Below are 21,544 nucleotides of genomic sequence, written 5' to 3'. Positions count from 1 at the left end.
GGGATTAAAGGCGTGTGTAACCACACTTGGCTCTGTTCCCTAGTGTGGTCTTGAACACACAGAGATCCTGCCTGCTAAGGGCGTGTGCTGCCTGACTTCTTTGTTTACTTAAAATGACTGGCCTCCCTCCCGCCCCCTGATCTCCAGGCAATCTTTATTTATAAATGCACAAATAAAGTATCACTACATTTTAGCACAAATAAAATATCACCACATTTCCCCTTTTTTGATCTAATAAAAATTAAAAAATGGTTATAACTAATATAAGAGAAATTATATACAAAAAGTACAATAACTATATACAATATATACAAACAAACAATAAATACATTAACAATGTTTAGTCCATTTGCATTTGACAAATTCAGAGAAAATATTCCATTATTTATCCTATTTTGGTGACTCCAAAATGTACCAAATTCCCTTTCTATCCTAACTTATATTACCAACAGAAAACTATCTTATGATGTCTTTCAAACTTATACACTTAACACCTCTTACTGAGTTTCTTTTCTGAATTTCTTAACAAGGAAAACTGTAACTATAACTATCTAATCTTCAACTCCCCCAGAGACCAGAGAAGGAAATAATACTACCTAGTAAAACAGGAAGTGCAAACAAGAGACTTCCAAAACAATGTGAGTTGACAGAAACAGCCAGCTGCCTGGACAGTCACCTGAGGTTTCTCTGCACGTTGGGGCATCATCAGCCTACAGGCTTAGCATACCTAACAGACTCATTTGTGAAGTAGGATGTACACAAAGCCTACAGCTCGACCCCACATTTAGTGCGAGTATTCCATGTACCAGATAAACTTGAATTCCGCCAGTGTCCTGCCATGGTTCAGGATTTTAAATTCTGGAAATTGTTGGTGATTTAGAATTTGGCTGCCCATTCTTCTTGGCTTGTGAGTGGCTTCATTTCCTTTATTAGATGCCAGTCTACCATTGAGAGGTTAGACTCTGTCAGTCTATTTACTCCTTCAAGAATAACTGTTTCCGCTACTGTTCCACTGCACATCAGAAGCCATTGGTCCACTGCCTGTTAAGCTGGCTTTGAAGGAAGTGGCACTGTACCTTTTCCAGATTGCAAAGCCATTTCAGCGATGGTGTCATATTGTCCTAGCTTCAGAGGACGCCTGTTGCTAAAGCTGCAACCACACTTGTCTTGGCAAGGATCAGTAGTCCTTTGTTTTGTGTCCTGTCTGTCCATTTTGTCCTGTTTGTCAGCAGTCAATGTGAGAGCATTTTGTTGCCCAGTGGCTAACTTTTGCCACAACGAAAGTTAACTCCATATGCAGTTTCTTCAATGCCCATATCTTTTCTGAAGTAGATTGGTGCTGCCAGGAGCAGACATGTCTCATAGTCATAAAAAAAGAAAAAATCTATGTTATTAAAACATTTTAAATGCCATATTCTGTAGATCTCTGAAGGGCTTGAAGATGACATATCTATCTAAAATATATCTGTGCTTGACCTTGAAAACATACCTAATGTGACTACAAGTTGGATTGTAATGTCTAACTACTAACTTCCATTTCTTTATATTTATAATAACATTCAAGGATTAGCAAATTGCATTACATTGTTAAATGAACTGCATAGGTACAATATCCTGAACAAGATTAGAAATATACATACAGCATTTGATAACAATATTAATCTCAATATATATAATTTGTATACAATATATAAAAATCCAATCTAATGTAAAATATTTAAAACTAGTAGTCTTTTAAAAGTAAATTCAATAATCCACCTTTTTATCTGTATCATGTCTATATCCTCTCTTTTTTTCTTTTCAGAGTAGATTAAATTATCTACCCTTTATTCTATCATTTCTATATATTTTTTCAGAGTAGATTCAATAATCTGCCTCATATATATATATATATATATATATATATATATATATATATATACTTTAAAAAAAAAAACAAGAACCTTAAATCTAATCTCCTTTGTTTAGCTTCTTTCCTGATCATTAACAATAACAACTTGTAACCAACCATCCTAAACAATGACTAGTATCCCAAACCCAAAACCCATTGAAAGACCAAAAACCACCCGCCCCACCTCTTGGGAATGTGGGTGTTGTGTTCTTAAAATTGCTTCTTGCTGTTTGTGGGCAAAGGCATTGTTAGGGGATCCTGAAAAGAAAGATTTTGGGTTAATAGTCAAGTTCCAGAGTGGTAGCTGTATCATTTGTTGTCCAGTCTCTGCATAATGCAAAAGTGTAGGGCTTATCCTTGCTTGAACAGTCTGTGAGGCTGGGTCATCTCAGCTAGCCATCTCTTAATTGTTCTGAGCAGTTTGTAGTCCAAAGCTGATCTAATGGGTGATGTTTGTCAACTTAGTGGTATTATTATTGTCCATATGGAATCCTCATTGTGGGGCCCCATCATCTTTCTGGAGACTTCAAATTCGCTGTTAGGCCTGTTCATGATTCCCTGAAGAAAACTGATAGAGACTCCAGCACAAAAACATGTATAGGCAGCTAAATGAAGCCTTTTTTCTAGAATTAGTTAGTACTCTATATGACCATTAATATCATAACAAAAGTTTAATATCTATCTATATATCAATCTTATGAATTTTGATATAAAATTCATACCTTAAGAAAAGTTTAAAGAATCAAAGTATAACCAAAGAATTAAGATTAGTACCAATAGTATAGTCCCTTAATTTTTTGGTTTTCTTCTGTCCCATATCAGATGGCTCTTTCTTCTGACATGATACAGAGATTTTGCATTTTCCTTTTAACAACATGCTTGGGTTTAGAGAAGGAGAGGGTCATTCTCCAACTCCAAAGTCAGCTTTAATTTTTAATTGAACTGGGACTATAAAAAGATCATTTGTATTAAGTGTCTGTTAGAGAAGAGTAGAAACAAACATTTAGGAAGACTTATGAAATTTTATATGTGATATACCAATAGGTCAATTTACTCTTTTTCTTGGGACATTCATACTATGGATAAAATGTGACCAACTGTGTCAAGTTCCTGCTGTTCCCGCTTCCCCACCATGACTGACTGTACCCTCAAACTGTGAGCCAAGTAAGTCCTTGGTCTCGTAACTAGCTTTCTGCTCTCTTCACATTTACTCATCTGTTCTTTATATATGTGAGTGCATGTGTGGGTTTAGGTGTATAGATACGTATTTCCCATATCACACATGGAGGTGAGAGGACAAATCATGAGAGTCAATTTTCTCTTTCCACACAAATGTGGGACCGAGGAATTAAACTCAGGTAGTCAGGCTTGGTGGCAAGTATCTTCATCCATCAAATCATCTCATGCCTCCTTAGGATGCTTTTGTGAGGATATTTCATAATAGGAGCAGGAAAATGGAAACATAGAGTGAATGGAACTAGAATATGTTCCCTTGGGGAGACAGAAGAGAAGCAGGGGAAGGAAGGATGTGCCTTGTCAGCAGGTCTTGGAAAGATATCCTGTGATGATCCGTAATGATTGCTCATGTTCATTCCCTGCTTTCCTCATTGACGCTGCTTCCTGTTTAAAGACATTGCCTCCCTGTCCCACGGAAGAAAGACAATATCCTCCAACTTCCAGTCTGATGCAAAAATTTCTCACTCAAATCTGAACGTGCCTTGTAAAATGATTCATTCACCACGTCTTCGTCAAGGCACCTTTCTCCAAGGTGGTTGACGGCATCAGCTGATAAGCAAATGCTGAGTATCACACACTTTGCTCCTTCACAGAAAGAGTCAGGAAGAAGGCAGGACATTCTAGTCCTAAAATTAGAAGCTCATTCAAGATCCCAGATGCCGCAGAACAAAGCTACTGCTTTCAACCAACAGTATACATAAATTGTGTTTTAAAGTTAAGAGCATCTCATAAAATAATTGAGCATTTAACACTTTTAATCCTGGTGCTCTGGAGGCAGAGGCAGGTGAATCTCTGTGAGTTCAAGGCCTGCCTGGTCTACAGAGTGAGTTTCAGGACAGCCAGGGCCACACAGAGAAACCATGTCTGGCAAAAAAGAACAAATAATAATAATGATGATCTATAACAATATAATTATTAAAATATACAATACATAAAAATCATATACTAATTATATTATAATAAATTAATACAATATATTATATATAATAGATTATTATTATTATTTAGCATTTCAATATCAACAAAAAGAGATAGAACAATAGATAAAGAAGTCTTGGAGAACTATAAGGAATCCAGATTCTTTTCTGACAGGACACAGCACTAGTTCTACCTGTTTATCTGTCCAGTGCTGACTGAAAAGGACTCAGGATCTGCCTCCTGACATCAAAGACTTCAAATTTCAGCAGTCCAATTGCACTGCTTCATTAAAAAAGCATGACTGGTGCCAGGTGAATGGAGTGATAGAATGCATATTAACGTACTTCTTTCTGCAAATTCTTTTCAAATCATCCTCCTATTCTGTTATTTGTATATGACCTATGTGGGGGGGGGGGTTAGGACTGTCAGTGGAGAAGGAAAAATTAGGAACCAGATTACACTAACTTAAGAACACCAAATCCACGGCAAAATAAGGCTTGAAACCTCAACACTTCTAAAGGAAGAAAGGATTCCCCCAAACATTTTAAGTTTTACTACGTGGACTGAACTCATTAAGTAGGGCCTAATAATTTTATTTTGCAATACAGTGGGAACAGGGAGACTTCAGCAAATAAAAGGAGTGGAAACAAAATCCAGACGAAAACATTTACCTAGGCAACACTAATTTCCAAAGAAATCAGTACAAAATGAAATAGGCTTAACTGGCAGTTTTGTTCCTCCAACCACACAGCCCCCTCCCATACTTTCCTTTTGTGGTAGGACGTTATGGGAAAGATAAGCTGTACAGGGCTACAAAGCTGTACATTCTTTGCATGTTTGAGTGATAGGGTGTGCAAATTCTCCATAATTCAATTGCAAAAGCTCTTATGAAGGGGGATCGATTCTCTGCCTTTCTGAGAACTTTCAACTCAGTCCAATCCACCAAGTCTCAACAATCCTGAGTGTCAGGTAAAGAAAGCATTCTTTCACCACTCTAGAGAATCAATGAACCCTCATTCTCTTTTTATCAGACCTTCTCTAAACATGGTAGGGTTTGTGACATTGGGCTGTCTTACTTAAACACACCACTCATTTTTAAGAGAAAGCGTGTGAATATTCAGGCCCCACTATGGAAGCCATGCCAAGTACTCATAAGCAAAATTGCACCTAGGTTCATACATTCCTATCTGCTTCCTTGGCCAAGACCCTTCTTTCCTCCATACTTGAAGCTGACAGCGTTGCTATTTTGCTCCTTATATACGAGCCTTGACTATCTTGTTGCCCAATATTCACCGAGGAAATCATAGCCCAGCCTAGAAATCTGGGGACCAGATACCAGGAACTAGGCAGTTGGTCTTGAGACCTTTGAAGGAGTGAGGTCCTGGCTGCTAGCACCAGAAGGACCCCATGTCCTCTGTTGTCTTGCAGGGCTTGGGACTGCCCAGACTTGCCCTGGTCAACTTTTTCCTGTCAAATTCTAACGTCTCATCTGAAGCAAATAGCTAGATTCAATTAAATGACAATAAACCTGAAGAGGTGACTCATAGTTTCTTCTTACATTTAAGATGTAACCTCTATTTTTATTTACAGGGTTGTTCTCACACTCTGAAGAAGTTACCCATAAGTCTTAAGCTACTCTCTCAGCTCTATCTTATTTCTATGTTCACACATGGGTATGTGCTTCTTTGTAATGTTCTGAAGAAGCAGTTATTCTGATCATCACTGAGTTAGTTTGAAAGTGAAGCCATGCAATGACTGCTAGAATACAGTTACCTTGTTTGACAAGGTTGCTCATTGCACTTTCGAATTTGTGGCTCTGGCTTAGTTAAGTACTTGCATTTCTTGTTGTCCACAATACTGATATTCTTGCTCATGATTTTTGTGCAGGACACCATTGTCTTCCTCTCTCCTGCAAAGAGCAGATGGACACATAATGCAATGATGTCATTACAGGCTTTTGTGAAATGGAGATTTCCATATAGTTTTAACCAATTTTACGTTATACCAATGAATATGATGCTATTTGTTACATAACAAAACGCACCTTTAGGCTTAAATGTTTTTCCTTCAAAGGTACATGGCGGTTCCTATTTTGTGTGTTAATGACATATATCTCGGAACCCACACACAATAGTAACTTCAAAACTGAAAATCAAGACAATGATATCCCTAAAACATCATTTTCTGTCACACATATTCATTTAAAAGGCACAAACATCTGAATGCCAAGAGCTCAACTCCAGTTTGGAGCTGAAGGCTTGGTTCCCTCCTTACAACCTGGAATGAGACATGAAGAGCAGCAATCTGTGTGTGTGATAAGATGACCATGGACTGGCTGGAAGAATGCAGAGTATTCTGCCCCTTACACTCTTTTCATTTCTTTTTCCTTCACTTATTATTTCCTCATGCTATATATTTTCAGGATATAGAAGCATGTTGATAACTCTTCTTTTTTTTCCCCCAAAAAAGTGTCTCCTGTGTCCATTCAAAAGTTTCTTCCTTCAACCTATCCACTAAAGTAAACCATGAGGGAATGTGGTTACTGTTGCTTCCACACAGAACCTTCAAACACTACAGGATGGCTCATTTTTTTAATGCCTCTGTTGTGCTTGTCACTCAAAATGGGTCTTTTATATAAAACAGAACTTTGTACAGAACTGATTTATCAAAATAAATATAATCCATTCTTTCAAATATTTTTCGATGTTTCAGAACTCCAAAGCAAAGGAAATATTTATTTCACAGGTACATTTTAAGTTGTTTTTTAAAAAAGGACTTCGGCTGGAGAGATGGTTCAGCAGTTAAGAGCACTGGTGTTCTTGCAGAGGACTTGGGGTTTGACTCCTAGCACCCACATGACAGCTCACAATCATCTGTAATTCTAGTTCCAGGGGATCTGATGTCCTCTTCTGGCCTCTGTGGATACCAGGCCTGCATGCAGTGCACAGACAGATGTACAGGCAGAATACTCACATTCATACAATTAAAACAAACAAATCTTTAAAAAAAGTAAAAAGAGGCCTGGTGTCAATGTCTTTAAAATATTTTTATTCATTTTTTAGAGTTTTATCCATGAATACTATATTTACACCATATCTACCCCTCTTTCCCCTTCCAATTTTTCTCATGTTCCTTCCCACCTCTCAAATGTATAGCCTCTTCTAAATTAATATTGTTACATATATACATGCACATGTGTCCAGAAGACACGATCTCACAGCTGGCATCCTGGTTCTCCAACTCTCCAATTCTTACAACTCTTCCAGGATGTTCCATGTGCCTTAGGTGTGGGGTTTCAACTAGGGTTGAACATCCCATGATTACCTTTTGCGTTAGTTATTTGTCTATTGCAATAAAATACTCTGACCAGAAACAACTTATGGTGGAAGTGTTTGTTGGCTTGCAGCTCCAGAGGATAACAGTCCATCATGGTGGGGAAGTATGACAATCAGCAGTAGGCACAGTGCTGGAGCAGGAAGCTAAGACATCCCATCTTCCATCACATATACAATGCAGAGTATGAACTGGAAGTGGAGCAAGGCTATAAACTCTAAAAGCCTAGGCCTAGTTACACACTTCCTCCACCAAGGGTCTAAATAATATCCCTAGACAGTACCACTAATAAAAACCCAGTGGACAAGCATGTGAGCCTGGGAGGGATATGTCTTCTTCAAACCTCACACCTGACTGTCTACATTTTGACCAGTTGTAGATCTCTGTGATGGTCATCTTAGTCAAATAAGAGGTTTTTTTCTTCTATTTTTTTGTTTTGTTTTTGTTGTTGCTGTTGTTGTTGTTTTTGTTTTTGGTTAGGTGAGCTATGCACTTATCCATGGGTATAAGGACATTATTTAGAATGCCGTTAGAAATTTTATCGGTTTAGGAAAATGGCAATAATAGGGTCTCCTCTAAGATCTATGACTCCATTCATGACTAACTGACTATGTTTATAGTACCAGGAATGAACTGCTTCCCATTGAGCAGGAGCTTTTTTTCAATAAGGCACCTGTTGGCTATCACTATGATAAAAGTGCCGCATTGCCCCACTGGGGGAATCTTGGTGTGCTAGTCACTGCTGTGATCCGTAGGCTTTAAAGCTAGGTTGAATTATCATTTGCTTTTCTCCCTTGGCAGTTGCATAGCACCTTCCAATATTATAAGAGCCATTCCCCAGGATGAGGCTTCCAGATCATTTACAGCTTGAATCCTCAAAGCCTGTGTCTAAAGTGTGTGGTATGTTCAGCAATAGGGGTTTACCTTCAAATTATGGGTGGCAAGCAAGGGCAAGAGCAATGGTATATATTGTTTGGGGAAGGGTCTCCTGGACCAACAATCAAAAGGAAGGTTCCCTATACCTGACACTGGGATTCTTGTCATGCATGCATAGTGTGTGTGTAAGTGTGTGTGTGTGTGTGTGTGTGTGTGTGTGTGTGTAATATGTACGTGCACACAAATATTATGTGTATTTCTAAGCAAGTCTACAGAGTAATGTTTTCCTATGGCTTTTTAAAAATCCTGACACTCATCTATCCTTCCTCCCTCTCCTTCTGCATTACCCTCCCCCTTCCCTTCACAATCAAGGTCCCTCCTTTCCACTCCCTCCCTCCATAGCACCTGTAACTTACTCTTTATAAAGCCCAAGATGAAAGCTTTTATCAGTGAATATGTACCATATATCTGTGTTTACCTTTTTCTCTTCCCCCCTCTTCCCACATACTGTGTTACATGTAATGATAAGTTGTTTGAAATGTTTGCTAGTAGTATTTTTAGGTAGTATTCACCTCACATAATTCCTTAAGAATTCCTGTCTTAAGTTTTTGTATTCTGTAATAACTGACATTATTAAACTTACATCAGTTGATTATGAACTAAATTTAGCTTCAGTTATAATGTTAAAATGCCACTTAAGACAACTGTGATAAAAATTTAGCTGGACAACACAACACATTTTTGCTTCTTTTCTCCACTTATTACTCTGTGTTTAATTCTATACAATACAGCTGGGAGACAAACATTTCAAATACTGAAATGCAATGCTGCTCAGTGATGCTACTTGCTCTCCCTTATGAGCTATTATTCCTCCTCTTTCTGTTAAAGGTAACGCCTGTGAATCTGTTTTTAATGTTCTGGGCATACTCTCATTTAATTCATGGATATGCTGAAAGATTACAAAGTTTTTTGGCTATAAAATCAACAATGTAAAGTTAGAGATGATGCCATTCTTGAAATTATGCTCATACACTTTATGAACTGAAAGGGGAAACAATATCCAAAAGCCCAGAAATATTTTGGCATTGAGATAAATGTGCCCTACTAACATAGAAATTATTAAAAGCTGTTGACTAAACAGTGGAACACCATCCAGAGAAGATCGGCACAAAAATAGACCCTATAAGAACTACATACAGAAGGGACATTTTATAAAATAAGCCAAGGGAACTGAAAATAAGGGTAGCTAAAGTTTTATCTAATCATGCATATTGAACCATCTTTCTGAATCCAATGAAATCCTGAATGGCCAAGAAGACACCATTTTATGCCAGGAAGAGCTATATGAAGATTCTGAGCAACCCTTGAAAGTGATATGATGAAGGAAAAAACCTTCAGTTTAGGTGTCCCAGATTCTAATTCTGACAAGCCCTACATGGACATGTAACATCGAGACATAATTATTTGCTAAGCATTCCAATTTCTTATGCTAAAAATTAAGCCACGTTGAAGAATAGCTCATAGTCTCACTGACTCGGAAACTCAGAGACTCCGTAGTGAACTTCTATTGCTTGATGTTTAGAAATTAACAAAATGTTTCCTAAGACTCACAGACAAGACTTAACCTTAAACAATTGGCTTTTCAAACCTAAGAACTATACATGATGTGTATTTATCAGACTGCATCTGCAGAGCAAAGAAAAATAAATATACTGCAGTGGGCAAGTCCTTTCCTGTCTAGATTTTTAAGTGTAAACAGGTTTTAATGATTGATTTTGCAGCTTTGAGGTGGATTACCAGTTCCTTAATTATTCCTCAATTTCATAGCCTACCATCACCATGGGATAGCAACTGAACAGTGGGCTGCAGGCATGATTGAATACCTCAATTATATTAAAGAGAATTTGCAACTGCACATTTTCATTTGAGGATGTTTCCTTCTGTTGGTGCTTTCATATATATATATATATATTATATATATTCTGCTTCCATATATATTCATTTATATTTTTCATATATATATATGAAATGATATATATGACTGTTGGATGGAAGCAGAATCCCTTAATGAAGATGGCCCTGTGAAGAATAGACAAGCAAGAATAGACAAGACAGACTTGTAGCCTTGGGTGTAGATGAGACACCGGGCTAGGAGAATGGGGGAAATGAAGGCATGCATGGTGATAGCGGGGTTCAGCAAGAAAGAAAATATCCTGTGGCAATGATGACTGGTGAGAAGTCCCAATACAAGCAGTAATTTGAAGTGTGTTAGTTGGAGTTCACCTTGAGAGCCAATTGTACTACATAAAATCCCCCTTGTCTGCCCTGTGTTGCTTTTTCTGTGAAGGCCCCAGAGGGCAGGGGCATGGCAACCCCAATGTCCCTTGCTCTCTGTGCCTTTGGATGCTCCCTGAGCCTCTGGGCTCCCCTAACACACTATTTCTTGTCCATGTTTCTCATGCTTCCTTCACCAACAGCAGCATTTTCTTGTTTATAAACAGTGCTTTTGGATCTAGATCACAGGGGCTTTGGTTTTAGAATTCTCCACAAGACACTGCTCAAGTTTTTTTTCCCGAAGCTCTGTCTTCTATCGCCATAGCCTCACTCTTCATATAGTCAAATGCCAGCCTCTGGGTGACTCACTTTCATTTCTTATGGATTTTGGCTCCCAGCTTATTGTTGTTTTGTTTTGACAGTGCTCCTAGAAAAACTCTAAAATTATAATATCTGAATGATTTTCCCTACTGTTTTCTCAGTTTCTGGTCCTCTTTTCTTTCCAACAATCTTGATTTTTTTTTTCCATTTGATGGTGACAATAATCCCTTCGTCATCCCAAGAACCCTTGTCTGTAACTTCTATAAACTTTTCTCTATTTTCTGTCATCCCTTATGTTCCAATCCTGTTAGTGCATGGAGTCTGACAATTTCCAAAGTCCAAACATGTCCTATAACCCTTCAACCCGACCACCATTTCAATGTCCTTCAAGTCCATGCATCTTTAATTTCCTCTTCATACAACCATTTGAACTCAACACATACAGTCTCAGGCCATCACTTACTACTTTATTATTTTATAATATTCACTTAAAAATTCCCATTTTTGCTCTGTAAGAGTACTTACAAACTGCACACAGCTGGGAGGTACTGCACCATTCTAGGGATTGAAGTCATGATAAATTCATGACCTGGAATTCAACTGGACCATTAGTGCCACTATAGACCAAAATACATGTTCTCATTAAGAAGCAGATGAAAGGACCAGCCTCTCCCTTGGGCACTGGCCAGATGTTAAGCATCACTAGAGCACTAATAAACTTGGTTAAAATCACTCAGTGTCAACGATAATTTAAATTCCTATTGTAAGTGACCTCTTTGATGCTCATTTTCCTGTAAATAAGCAAAGACACTGGTGGATAGGGAAATTTGAGTCCCTAATATTATGAAAGCTGCTCACTCTCTTTTCTGTCTTTGAGCAAAAGTTCTAGCACTCAGCCATCCAGACTACCCTTATGACAGCATGGACATTTTGAACATAAGATGAACACCATAAAGAAACACAATGACCTTAACTGTTCTGCTCTCCTAAAATGAGAAGCCCAGCCAGGACTGTTTTAAACACTTTATATTGACTTTTTGATATCACCAGGTTTAGTGAGCTCTAGGCCACCCTAAGCCATTTCTCTATGTTAGAAGGGCACATTTTCCCTACTGGCTTAGTGGAGGGACTGCTGTTACTGACCAAAGGACAATGTCATGATTGGAGCAAAAAAGAAACATTCATTTGCATGAGAGTCTGCTGTGATTGAGGAAAACACTAATTCTCTTCATAGAGAATTGTCCAACACCCCTTGTGAGCTAGCCTAGGAACATCCTCCAATGAGGCCCCCCCTATGGCATTACAATGTTAGTCCTAATAGCAAGATTCTCTTGAACGGTCAGCTCTTGCCCACTTTTAATAGAAAAGATCAGGAAAGGCCCAGCAATGACAGACAAGCAGCTAAGAGGTCAAGCCGCAAAAGCACCAGCCTGGCCAGATGCAGTGACAGCTGCAATTGGAGGTCTCAAGACTGTCAGCCAATGGCAGCAGCCATATGCTGTGGATATCGCTCTGTATAAATAAAACACTGATTGGCCAGTAGCCAGACAGGAAGTATGGGTGGGACTAGGAGAGAGGAGAGAGGAAAAGAGGAGGAAGGTAGAGGAAAAGGAGACACTAGCTGCCGTCCAGGGAGCATCATGTAGAGGCAACAGGTAAAGCCACAGAACATGTGGCAACATATAGATTAACAGAAATGGGCTTAGTATAAGAGTAAGAGCTAGACAATGGTGGGCCTGAGCTAACGGCCGAGCAGTTTAAATAATATAAGAGTCGATGTGTTCATTTTATAAGTGGGCTCCGGGACTGGCAGGGCTTGGCGGGCGCTGGAGAGAAATTCTCCAGCTACAGCCATAGAAGCAACAGGGAAGGACTTGGAGTAGTTGTCTCCTACATGGCAGCTATTGACAGTATCTGGAACAAGAATCAGTTGAACAGTTTGAGAGAGCAGCCACAGCAAGAACAAGAGAGACAACAGCAATAGATGGGATGCAAAAAGGTGGCTGAAGGATAGAAGGCTGTAAGAAGTCATAGACGAGAACTGCAAGTCCTGGTCACTAAAAGAGTTCCAGGGAACTGCTAAGTCTGTAGGGCAAAAGGTCTACTAGTCCAGGCTCGCACTGGCCATGATGGAGGGACTGGGACTTACTAATTGTATTGTTTACTCTTCTGTTGCTGAGATAAGAAATTATGACCAAGGCAACTAATAGATGAGTTTATCTTGGGCTTATGGTGTCAGAGGGTTAGAGTCCATGATGGTGGGGTAGAGGTAGCAGGCAGTAGGTGGCTGAAGCAACAGCCGAGTGCTCATATCCTGAACTGCAACCAGGAGGCAGAGGGGGCTGCCTGGGAATGTGTGGTGATGTATTGTGTCCCCCAATATACTGTGTCTCCCAATAAAATTTGCCTGGAGATCAGACAAAAAAGCCAGCCACTATATAGAAGTCAGACAATAGTAGCACACACCTTTAAATCCTATCACTTGGCAGGCAGGGATCTGTATGGAACTCTGTGAGTTCAAGGCCACACTGGGTACAGAGCCAGGTGTGGTGGCATACGCCTTAAATTCCAACACTAGTTAACCATGGAGGTCTGTACAGACAGACAGGAAGTAACAAAGCTGGTCAAGAAGAGGAAGTGATGTAGCTGGACAGAGAGAGCAAATCAGATGGCAGAACACCAAGGCATATAGGCGTGGGTAGACAGGAAGTAGCTTATCTTTGGAAGCTGTGGAGTTGGTGAGGTAAGGTTAGCTGTGGCTTTCCCTATTTCCCTGATCTCTCAGGTTTTCACCCCTATATCTGGCTCCATGTCTTTTATTTAATCAGACCGTTTAGAAATTCGTCTACAGGAATGCATGTGGTTCTTAAGACCTCAAAGCTGTCCCCAGTGACATTTTCTCAGCAAGAACTGGGGACCGTCTATTCAAATGCCTGAGAATTTGGATGACATCCCCTTAAAACCACCACACTAGAAGAGTAAAAACTGCCACCACCAAGGCCTTCATAAGAGGACCTACTGTTGCTGTTCCTACCTCCTGCTTGCCACCAGTTGCTGTCAGATGCTGAGAGCTATGAAATATGCCCAGGAGTAGCCCCTGAAGAACTCCTTGCTGACTCATGATTTGTAATCTGACCTAAAGATTCTCAGCCAGACAATTTGTAACAACTCCACTCTTCCTGCCTTTTTCTAAGTGGTCACTTCATAGCTCCTCTAGGTCCCCTGTTACCCTCACTCTCAGCAAAGTGGTCTTTGTGGAGAGAATAGACACAGCTGAAAATGAACAACTGTATGTCCCCAAACTGCTTGTTCTCCTGTGTCTAGTGATAGGCTGCCCATGGTTTTGTAAAGCCAACCTAATTACTCACTTCATTCCTCCCCTTTCCATCTGGATACGCTTCCAGCAATTTCTCGCTCTATCCTGGCCTGATGTGCTCCTCTAGAAAATGCACATGGGCCAACAATGACGTGTAATGTGTCTTATTGGAACCCAAGACAAAAGGGACATCCTTTGACCTTCATCCCCTACAGCTACTGCCACATCTGCTTCTCTCTTCTTTCAGTGCCACGGACTGAGTTAGAGTTCCTGTCTTTAATTATTTTTCTTTTCCCCTTTTCATAGGGTGGCTTTTGCCTTTCTAGATGTGAATGTAACATGTGTCGATCATATTGACTCGCATTCCATTATACTGCCCCCCTCTCACTCTCATCAACCCCCTTCCTCTTGCTAACTCCTCCCCCCATCTCCTTTTGTGAGCTTTGTGTGTGTGTGATCCAGTAAGTTTTATGAGCATCACGAAGATGAGCATTGGATAAGGGCTTCCGTACTGAAGCACACTTACCTCCCCAGTAGCTCACCGATAAAGAAATGCCTCTGCTTCCTCGGCAACCATTATCTGCCTGTGGGTTCTAAGGTAAGGATGAGGTCTCCGGAGCCCCTCCCTGTCCAGCACAGCACATTGGTGAGCCCCCTTTGTTATTTTGCTGTAAAATCCATTCTACTTGGTCTTTGGAGCCAAACATAGTATTAAAATTCATTTTACAGGGTTAGCACGGACCTCTTTGTTTCACATCTAATAAAAAGAACACATCTTAAAACATGAATGCCAAACGGTTCTTCATCTCCATCGTTACTTAGTAGGTTTTGGGAGTGGGTCGTTCTTCCCTCCTTGCAACTCTCGCCTCCCTTGCCTTCCAGACAGCACCGTGGTTTGTGTGTTTGTTCCCCATGTTGCTCGCTACTCATTTCTTCTCATCTCTCCAAAGTCTCAGTGGTAGAGTACTCCTAATGTCAACCTATTGCTCTATTTCATCTGAAGAACAGAAAGGTCGTTTTCCATCTGAAGACACACAGTCACTCTAGTCACTCTATTGGAACACCCCCTGTGTATCCCCTATCACCCACAGAAGGAGGGCTGCATGATGCACCTTGCAATTCTCCGCACATCCGGCTCTACTCTTGCTTCCCTGCACCCTGAGCTCTGCTCCACATTACAGCTGCAGCCTGCATCCTCCCTTAGAGTTTGACTCAGCTTGACTTCTGTGGAGGGCTTTTCTGAAAATCTAGTTTAAGGGACACCTGCTCCCTCTCACTTACTCCTCCCCTGCTTATTCTCCTCACTGTCTGTCTTATTTTAGTTCTTAGCATATTTTCATACAGCATTTCTTTTATTTTTCAGTATAGTTTTATCTATCCTGTTTTTTTTTCTTTGCTCTCTCTCTCTCTCTCTCTCTCTCTCTCTCTCTCTCTCTCTCTCTCTCCCTCTCTCTCTCTCTCTCTGTGTGTGTGTGTGTGTGTGTGTGTGTGTGTGTGTTTCTATATGAAGTTAATACTTGTCCACTCAAGATCAGTGATAAATTGTGTTGTAATTTTTATGGGGATTACATTGGCTTTGTAGGTTGCTTTTGGTAGGGTGACGATTTTTACTATATTAATCCTATCAATCCATGAGCCTAGGAGATCGTTCCATATTCTGATACCTTCTTCAATTTCTTTCTTCAGTGTTTTAAAGTTTTTTTTAATCATACAAGTCTTTCACTTGCTTGGTTAGAGACACCGTAAGATATTTTATATTAGTTAAGTCTATTGTGAAAGGTGTTGTTTCTCTGACTTCTTCAAAGTATCCAGCTACATTGCTGAAAGTGTTTATCAGGTGCTAGTAGTAATAGAATGTACATCACAGCCTGGATGGTGTGTCTGAAATCTGGGGTGCTGCAAACAAACACATTACTCTCTCTGCAATAACTACAACAACCAGTCTCACGGCTGTTATCTTCCTTTTCAGTTTAAGGAAGATTTTTTTTCCATGAAATAGATTAGATGTTCAGCTGCTATACACAGTGTAAGGAGCATATTTTACAAACCTTTATGGATTCTGGAATTGTAAATCAGAGATTTTAGATCTATTGTAATTATCAACGGTGAATCAGAAAATTACTGATGCTTTGAAAAGATCGAAGTTTAAAGATTCCTTACCTCCTCCACAGGTGGCATTGCAATCCTCCCAGCCTGCATGTGTCCACATGAAGAGGGGTTCTGGTTCCTTAGAGCTCTGGTTGTCTGGAAGTGGGTCTGATGGAACTGTATATTCATAGTGGAGACCATAATTCTGATCCTGAAATAGGAGTACCTGCAGTATATACAGTGATTAAGGAATACGATTTAAACCAGAGCACATTCAACGACAGAATCTACAAACATGTTGATGCTTAAAAATACCAATAACACATTGAACATATACCCTTAATTCACAGAGACATTACTCTTACAATGTCATATGTTTTTTCAAAGACTGGAGTGTCACCTGTGAGTTAAACACATCCTGATGAATGCTCACTTGAATGAAGCCAGAGACACCTGATCATTTTCTTTTGATTTGGCAGACCACTATTTCCCAAAGCATGATGACAATTTGGTGTATATATGTTTTCTAGGGGCAGGGATGTGTGCTGCATCTGATGGCAAGATATAAAATAAACTGGATTTTCTACCCTTATGAAAAGAAATGATGGAAAGAAAGTCACTGAGTCAATAAGGGGTGTGTTGTCCAGTTGTATGCCAACTTGACATAGCTAGAGTCATTTGAGAAGAGAGCCCCTCAATTGAGAAAATGTCTGCACCAAATGGTCTGCAGGTAAGACCATGGGGGCATTTCTTGATTAATTATAGATGTGGTAAGGGCCCAGTCTACTGTGAGTGGTGGCACTCTGGCAGGTGCTCCTTCATTGTGTAGGAAAGCAGGTTGAGCAAGTTCAGAGGAGCCAACCAATAAACAACACTCTTCCTCGGCCTATACTACAGTTCCCATCTCCAAGTTCCTCAAGCTTCAGTTCCTGCCCTGACTTCCCTCAGAGACCTGAGAGTTGTAAGCTGAATTAAATCCTTTTCTGTACATGTTGCTTTTGGTCATAATGTTTTATGACATCAGTAGAAACCCTATCTAAAATACTGGGTAAGGATGGAGACTGGAGATCTCTATTAATAGTGGCAGTGTGATTCTGAATCACTAGACGGGCAATATTTTTGTTCTTTAGATGTTTACAGTTTTGGCAATGTGTATATTTAAATGGATTTTAAACAAACATTGATAGTAACAGCACAGTTACACCAAAGAGTTTAGTAAACTATAATGGGTCAATGGGCATGACTTTGAGTCTACACTGTGCTGAGCCACAATTAGGGGCCATTTTGGTTTTAACTGGTATTCAATGTCAAGGTCAAAATGGGATTATCATGTATGTTATGAAAAATAATGTACATATAATATACATAATATATACATTATATACAACACATGTATCTATGCATATATTTTAAACAAAGAAAATAACTGAACTTTATATATTTTAGAAAATTTGTTCATGAAAAATGTTAAAGAACTATATGAAAGATGTCATATCTATGGAACTGACAATTTGTACAAGCAGTTGGCACATTAATTTTTACATATATTGTTAAATTATGTGTTTAGGAAGGCATATTTGGTTATAATTATAGGTGATTCAGAGTTAATACAACGTGAAAAAATACTTAAATGAATCCAAGAAAAGTATGAATATTTCAACGGAATTTTCCTTACTTTTTCTCAGGTTTTGTTCAACATATTGAAAGAAGTATTACAATGTATTTGATGTGTATGTGGATTATGCAACTAGTGTATTGACTTTATAAACATTATCTCGATGATATAATTAATAGTTTGTTTTTTTTTAAGTTTTCAAATGTGAAACCTACTGGGTACCAAGTCAGACTACTTCACAGTACTTATTTTGGCTTAAATATTTCATCAGATGCTGCCAATTTTAAGGTACTTTCAACCTAATAAAAAAAAAAGGAGCGAAAGTTTTCATTTTTTATTGTTATGACAATACTATCATGTAATTTTAAATTTGGTGAAATGACTATACTAATAAAATCTATTTGCCACCCTATTTAATTACATGAAAACAATCCTGTTTTCCCACATGAGCGACCTTTTCAATGATAGAATTTCAAACTGCATTGAACGTCTAATGCCACTTAAAACTGAGTGACTGGCCACAGAACCATGAGCTCTTTCAAAAACCATTTGACTTTGGCAGAATCCTTTGCAAAAGGAAAGTTTGAGCATGCTACAGTCAAGGGCACATATTGAAGTATGGCAGCAGAGGACATTGCCTTTCACGTCAGTACTAGTTTTCAATCTGCAATAGTCATTAAAGAGAAATATCTCAGAGGTACAGTTTCCTTTGGATTACCAAATAAATCCAGGTCACACACATACCTTCTTTTGGACCTAGTTCACTGAGTTAATTACGATCCCTGATTCCAGGAAAAGCCTTGGCAATTACTAGTCAGATTAAGGGCTGTGCTGCAAGAAAAGTCTCTGACTCTGGAATCTAACATACACTGTTTTCAGGCTTTAAAGAAAGGTTCGTTACATGTTTCAGTCTTGTATTGCTCTTAAGTAGGTTAAAACTCATATATGGTTATAGAATTCAGGCAAATACAGTAGTGTTTTTCAATATCAAATCATTAAAAATGCTTGCTATTGATGTTATTTTACACCATTCAGTCAAAGAAGATGCTAAGTATTTTTCCCCACAATATAGATATATCTGTTTTTTTCTCAAGACAGCACAGGACAGAGAGGATCTTCTAATTGAAATTATCATGGAGGATGCAAAGGAACTGTGAGGAGATGCATAAAATGATTATTCAAAGACTGTATTTATGAGCCACAACTTATACAGAAAAGACAGAACTGAACACCAATTTCTCAGTGAAAATAGTCATGTTTGACAACAATGCACATATTGTTTAACCTTCTTACACAGGGCAACTGTGTGGATTAAATACTTTGGTCAAATGCAAAGTCCCCTGGTCAGCTTCTGGTCCATAGCATCCAGTGGGTGGTATTATTTATACTGGACAGAAAGTACACACACTGCTCACTTTGAAGTGAATTCCTGTTGAAGCAAATGGACTGCACTTATATAAAGCCTGGGCATTTGAATCATGGTTTCTGGACCTGCAGCAGGGATATCAGGGAGAAACTGTGGGAAATATGTGACTCTCAGGTTCTGACCTAAATCAACTGCATCAGAAGGTACATTTAAAAAGAGCCCCAAACAATAATAGGTCATCAAAATAAGATAAGCAACGAGCCACTGTGTGATCTGAATCTCTGGATTCTGGAAGAAGCAATAGAGATGTCTATAGCTAAAGAAAGACCAATTAGAGTGTTAGAGTGGGTTTCTGTGCATGGGTGTACAGAGAGGTGCTGAGGCCTTTGCATTTTATATATATTTTTTGCCACTAGAATAAAAACTCACTCTAGCCATATAGTCACTCATTTGAGCACTTTACCATCAGCTCCGAGTGCCTTGAAAAAAGCCCATGCACAACCAGCGACCAGGACACAATCGCACTGCTCTAGACCTTTCCCTTTTGACTCTCCCTTGACATACATTTAGTCTTTTGCTACATGGTGAAGAACATTACAGTTCCAAACAGTGCAGTGTTCATAGTTTAGAGTAATCCATTAACTTAGAGAGACACTAAGGAGATTGAGCGTTCTCTTAACATGCATTTACCAAATCCCTCTTCTCAAAGCAATGTTATCAAAGGTACATTCTACAGACATAGATGAGTCCCACTAAGTAGACATGACTTGCTGGAATCTCCATGTTATGGCTCAGTCTTGTAGAATACTCACTCTGGTTAGCAAGTGATGCTTTCAGCAGGGAAAAAGAGTTCCTTATTCTTCGGTGATTGATTTCCACTCTGAGTTTTTTAATTTCCTAGAACATTTTGCTCCACTTTTAATAATTACTACTTTTACATACCACGATTTAAAGTATCTTAAAGTTCCTACAAATATCGTATCTCTTAAGCACTTTTAAATGCTGATCTGACTATTCTGATTTTAAGAACAGATAGGGGAGAGGAACGAAGAGGGACAGAGAAAGTGAGGGGGAAAGAGGAGAGAGTGAAGGAGAGAGGGAGGAGAGGGGAGAGAGGAGACCAGCAATTTCTTTGCCATGAGAAGCTAATTTCACAACACTACCCTATTTCTTCCTCTTACCAGGAGATGCAAAGGTGTGGTTGTAGGACCTTTGGCAGAGATCTTCTCCCACAGGCCCCGTCTTATGTAATGGACTGTAGTTCCAGCTAGATTGAATGCTCCAGAATGTTCTATCTTCCAGTCACTGTTTATCGACTGTTTGCTAGCATCTCGAAGAGCTATAAAACAATGAAGTACAAGATGAGTGTGAACAATGCTACTGATGAATATCCTCTGCATTATTTTTTTAAAAGCATTTCAATATATCTTCCTACTCTGATACAAGCCATAAGTCACTTGCCTTGTTGGTACTGGTCAAAAGAGTTTTCAATCATCTACTATATCGCCACCAAAAGTTGTTCTGAGGCTTGTATTCCCATCAATACAAGCAACAACTTTATTAAAGTATTGAAATTTACTGCATCAATCTTCTCTACAAAATAGTTCTTATCCTACAATATCATAAAGGGAAGTTAAACAAGCATACATAGTCTCATTTTTATGAGATCAATGTTTAATTGTTAATCTTTGTTGAAAGCAATATATTGATAGAAACATCTCAAAACATTGCCAACATCCATTAAAACCAAAAACTGAACATACTTTAGACAATATCAGAGCTTTTGGGAAAAAAGGAAAACTACTAATGGATTTGCTTATATTTATAAGGTTTAGCATTTGCTTATATTTATTTTAAATTATATTAAATATTTTGAGAAATATTTTGTCTAACATTGAACATGGATCAATATTTTCCTACTTCCATACTTATATTTCAGGTTACAATTATCAATTTACAGTTCCTGCAAATCTCTAATAAAAATGCCTTAAACCCCTTGGGGTTTATGGAATATGATATTCAGGCTCTTTTCATGTCTTGGCTTTCAATGTTTCCTAGAAAATGGCATACACATGTACATGCAAATCCACCCGATTGATTGCCTTAGGAGTCACTTCAGTCAGAACCAGGAGTTTGTACATATCATGTTTCTTGACTTTTTTCTTAAACTTCATTAACTTAAAATTTTTTTATTTTTTAAAATCTTGCTTCTGGCCATCAGTGGAACTGCTCTGCTTTTCACTAGACAATGTACGGAGAAACAGTTTTCAAACTTTGGATGACGGAGGGTGGAGCACAAAGTTGGTATAA

At 38.9% G+C, this 21,544-nt stretch overlaps 1 protein-coding gene across 1 annotated transcript in view; it reads right to left on the bottom strand.

The window, feature by feature from the left end:
* The window catches only part of Adamts19 (ADAM metallopeptidase with thrombospondin type 1 motif 19), a 201,261-nt gene that overhangs the window by 26,024 nt on the left and 153,693 nt on the right, over positions 1-21,544 (bottom strand). Inside the window, exons 17-19 of the mRNA XM_059246204.1 lie at positions 20,416-20,573; positions 16,326-16,479; positions 5,819-5,954 (exon numbers count right to left, since the gene is read on the bottom strand). Of these exons, the coding sequence (XP_059102187.1) occupies positions 5,819-5,954; positions 16,326-16,479; positions 20,416-20,573 (448 nt within the window). The remainder of the gene's footprint in view (positions 1-5,818; positions 5,955-16,325; positions 16,480-20,415; positions 20,574-21,544) is intronic.

The sequence above is a fragment of the Peromyscus eremicus genome, chromosome 19 (genome assembly GCF_949786415.1).
Source record: "Peromyscus eremicus chromosome 19, PerEre_H2_v1, whole genome shotgun sequence".
Taxonomy (NCBI): domain Eukaryota; kingdom Metazoa; phylum Chordata; class Mammalia; order Rodentia; family Cricetidae; genus Peromyscus; species Peromyscus eremicus.
This window is presented reverse-complemented; position numbering and strand designations above follow the sequence as displayed.